The 4,593-nt window shown below is 39.0% G+C and overlaps 1 protein-coding gene across 1 annotated transcript; it reads left to right on the top strand.

Annotated features, from left to right (window-relative positions):
* The first annotated feature begins 433 nt into the window (after positions 1–433).
* LOC129938751 (transcription factor Sox-2) lies at positions 434–4,348 on the top strand. Its single transcript, XM_056046484.1, has one exon. The coding sequence runs from the start codon at positions 1,280–1,282 to the stop codon at positions 2,894–2,896; it is 1,617 nt and encodes a 538-aa protein (XP_055902459.1). The 5' UTR covers positions 434–1,279; the 3' UTR covers positions 2,897–4,348.
* The last annotated feature ends 245 nt before the right edge of the window (positions 4,349–4,593 follow it).

The raw sequence follows: 4,593 nt of genomic DNA, 5'->3' as shown, positions 1-4,593 counted from the left end.
AATCCAGCCCTCTTCAGTATACGCGGTGTGTTGGTGTGTCCTCAGTTTGATTTATTTCAATGGCAGTGGCACTGGCCAGGCTAGGCCAGGCCACCAGAACCAGACCATACTCCGATTCACACACTGTCAATACCACCCCTAGATGTGACATTCGCGTCAACGTACACAGCTGCATCTTTGGAAAACCTGTCCAACCAGTGGTAGAATATGATTGTATTGGTGTGTAGCGTGTTGACGACGACGATACTGGCTTCGATAGAGGGGGCACAAAAACAATATATTCTTCTCTGTCGCACAATTCTGATGGGCGCCAGAGTAAGAAGTACGATAATATTGGAGAAGTCAGTCACGCTCACCAGCACTCACACAACCACGACAACTAAATACACGGCAAGAATTGTTTTTGGGCAGTTCGAACAGGTTTACAAAACGTTTACTGACAACAGAAAGGTGCTTAATTCAGTACGGTGTGGAGGTATTTTCGTGACGCTTCCCGATTTTTATAGTTGTGCCTCACAGAATAAGGGATTTTCAATTTAAATAGTTTTGTGAGTTTTTTGTTTAAAGTTTCGCGTACCCGCCGCCGTATGATCGTGCAGAACCAAAATCCGCATTGTTTAATTCGGAATAGATAACGGCTCATTATATTTAATAAACGTTAAACCTTAAGTTTATAATAAAAATAATAGATAAAAGTTGTCTGTCGAAAACAATTGAAACAAAAAACAAAAACAAATACAAATTATGCTCGTGCATCTATTCTCGTAGCATATCGCTTTTTGCTGCACAAACGGTGTTTTTGAATCAATAAGTTCTTAAAGAAAACATCAATATTAAAAGAAAGGAAAAACAATAATAAAATACCTATATTTGAAATAACTTATCGCGTAGCATAATTGTGCAGTGGCCTACGGAATTCCCTCTTAAAAGTGCCATAACATAGAATTTTAAGTGCGTTTTAAATTAAACTTATGTGCGCTCATATTTAAAATTAAAATTATGTGCGCAAAAATTAAACAAATTAAGAAGTAGAATCATAGAATGGTTTCAGGTAGATTTATAGATAAATAAATCTAAAAAGAATCTAAAAATAGAAATAGTAAAGTGTCTTTAAATTATATAACGGGTGTTGTGTGACAATCAGGTACAAGTTCAGCTTGTACAAGCGGAACCAAGGATTACAAAATAAAAACATATATTTTCCAAATTAAAATTTAAAACATTCCATTCGCAAATAGTGCAAATATATCTATAAATTCGGATAAAGCCCATCACCAACATGCTAACCATGGAATCGGATATGAAAGGTGGCATTTTGCACGCCACAATGCCCCCACATCATGCATCCGCTGGTCTGCATGGACATTCAACTTCACCCTACAGTGCATTGGGGCCTCTCGGCATGATGAACTTAGGACAATCACAGTTGACGCAATCGCATTTGACAAACCATCATCATCATATGACCTCGCATCATATTTCGTCAAGCAGTAATACGCCTGGAAGTGTTGGCAGCGCCGGAAGCAGCTCAGGGAGTAATGGAAGTGGATCAGTTAATACTCTTCAATCAAATTTAGGCAATTCAATAAACAATAATTCAAACAATGGCGTCCAGCAACATGTTAGTTCGCATGGCTCCCCGCTTCATAGTTCTAGTGGCCTTAGTCCAACGCAATCTTCGCACAATAGCGGAGGTCATCATATGACTTCACCTTCCGGTGGTCAATCGCACCATCACCCTCACCACCTTTCTTCAATGTCTCAAGGTGGTATGGGTAGTAACGGAAGCAATAATGGTTCTGGTAATGTTAACAATAACAATAATTCAGCAACAGCTAACAAAAACCAGCAAAATAACGACCGCGTTAAGCGGCCAATGAATGCATTTATGGTTTGGTCCAGGGGTCAACGTAGAAAAATGGCTTCAGACAATCCTAAAATGCACAACTCAGAGATCTCCAAACGGTTAGGTGCCCAATGGAAAGATCTATCTGAGGCGGAAAAGCGACCGTTCATAGATGAAGCGAAGAGATTACGAGCAGTTCATATGAAGGAACACCCTGACTACAAGTACCGACCAAGACGCAAAACAAAAACGCTCACCAAAAACAAAGAGAAGTACCCACTTGGAGTAGGTTCGCTGCTACAACCGTCCGAATCCAATTCAATGCGCAATACATCTTCCATATCAGCGGTGCAACAGGCTGCAGCAGTTAACAGGGACATGTACCAAATGACGGCGCCGAACGGTTATATGCCCAATGGCTATATGATGCACGATCCATCAGCAGCAGCCTACCAAACTCAACACAGTGCGTACATGGGTAACTACCATCGCTACGATATGGGTCAAATGCATCAAGCTGCTGCCGCCGGATCTCTCAACTCTTATATGAATGCAGCCGCTTCGACTGGTTATAGTATGTATGGCACCGTATCAGGTGGCCAAACTTCTCCTTATGGAAACTTGCAACAACCCAGCTCCCCCTACAGCAATGTCCAACAACAGCCGGGCTCGCCATACGGCCTTGCCGGGCAACCTGGTTCACAATTATCCTGCCAAAGTCATAGCCCCAGCGATTCGAGTATTAAATCAGAGCCTGTTTCGCCCAGCCCTATGCATAACTCATCGCAAGGTTCATCATCTGTGAGCACCAATAATAACCTTATAATGAAACGAGAATACGGTTCAACCCAACAGCCATCGGATCTCAGTCACCTCATGAACATGTACCACGTGCAAGATGGTATGCAGGCCACAGCAGCGGCTGCAGCAGCAGCGGCAGAACACCAACGAAACCTGATGCACTATCAAAGCAGTGTTTCTCCTGACTTACAGCAGCAACACCAGCATCAGCAATCGATGAGAACTATGGCACCCCTCGCCCATATGTGAGAAATAGCCACATGCTTCGATCAAACGTCTTTGGATTCAAGTTCAGCTCCCTCAGCCAATTCTGCCACAAGCCTTCACCATCACCTGCATCAGCATCACCAACTCCATCAACATAACAGCCAAAATAGTCATCCACATCAGCTCCTTCATCAACACGCCAATCACAGCCAGCACCATCACCATCATCACCTTCTGAATCAGGCGTCTGTTTCGACATCATCTTCAGCGTCCTCAGTATCTTCACTGAGCAGTGGCATTCCTAGTGAAATGAGCGGCGGCGGCGGTGGCGGCGGTCAAGGTAGCCACAATTCGCTGCTTATCAATTATGTGAATGGTGGTCCTAACAGCAGCTTGGTTGCCAACGGCAATAATGGCCGTTCTTCGCTTTCGGCAGCTAGTTCGCCAGTTTCTGTCTCCCATCACCATGGATATATGACATCTCCTGGTACGCTCTCTACTACTTCCACTGTCGGCATCGTATCCTCACCTGATGGCGGCGGCAATTCTGTCGTTGTTATGTCCAATGGCCTTCCCGCACTCCACGAATCACCAGGACTTTTGGATATTTCCACTTTGTAAATTATTTCCAATTTTATATACATATTATCAAATAAGATTTTATTATAATTACATATAGGTATATAAAAACAAAACTACAGATAGCAAGATATATAGTTCATCTAAGCACAACCTTCTGTATCTCAAAACTTCTCGTTATTTCTTTTCATTGCATTCCCTACCTTACCTATATATCAAACATTCCTTAATTGAATTAATTTTTACCTTTTACCGACATAAGTAGTAGATTTAATATATATTTATGTTCATGCAAAAAGAGACAGCAAATTATTAATAAAAGTATTGATTTCGCGCTCCGATTTCACACCAATACTGGTATTGCCTTCCTCCCTGCTTTTGCTATAAAAACAAAAATTGTAAATAAATGTTACCCTTTTAAATTATCTATATAAAATTAAATATATTATTTTTCCTTTGAACGCATTATTATTTTCACGAAATTGCTAAAAATATAAAGCAAATGAAAAGAAAACAAATAAATAAAACCTATATAGCTACCTAAGCAAAGGAAAGCAATATCAATTTAGGAAAGCGAACTGTGAAGAAACGTGTGATAAAAAATGTTTATATAATTTTATTTATCTCTGATTTATCTATCATTTTGTTTGTAATAAATTTTTATAAATATAAAATTACCATTTTATGCACAAAATAAATAAATGGCATGGATAAAATTGATGAGGTGTGTCTCGCGCCTATTTGAAAAATTAGTTTTAAGTTAATTATTATTATTTTTTGTTTTAAGTTATATTTTATATAGATTATATTTTATTATATTATACATATACACTTTTCGAAATATCTTTCGTTGAAGAGAGATGATTGAATGACAAAAACTTTAAATAAAAAAGAACAAATAATATTAAAAATGTACTTTTAAAAATTGTTTTTATTTGTTTATTCGGGGGAGATATTCATTTTTGTTTTTTTATTTAGTTATGCCCGCGTAATTCTGCATTTTGTGAATTTCTCAAACTAAAACTTTTTGCAGTTGAAGTGCCGATTCAGCCGACCGTCGGGTTTGAGGAAATTATATGATACTGATAAAATGCGTTCTACAAAGATAAAACTTTAAGTGTCGAAGATAAATATTGAAAACAGTAGCCTGAAATATTATA

Source organism: Eupeodes corollae, chromosome 1 (genome assembly GCF_945859685.1).
Source record: "Eupeodes corollae chromosome 1, idEupCoro1.1, whole genome shotgun sequence".
Classification (NCBI taxonomy): Eukaryota; Metazoa; Arthropoda; class Insecta; order Diptera; family Syrphidae; genus Eupeodes; species Eupeodes corollae.
The sequence above is the reverse complement of the archived record's forward strand: the minus strand, read 5'-3'. Positions and strand labels throughout refer to the sequence as shown.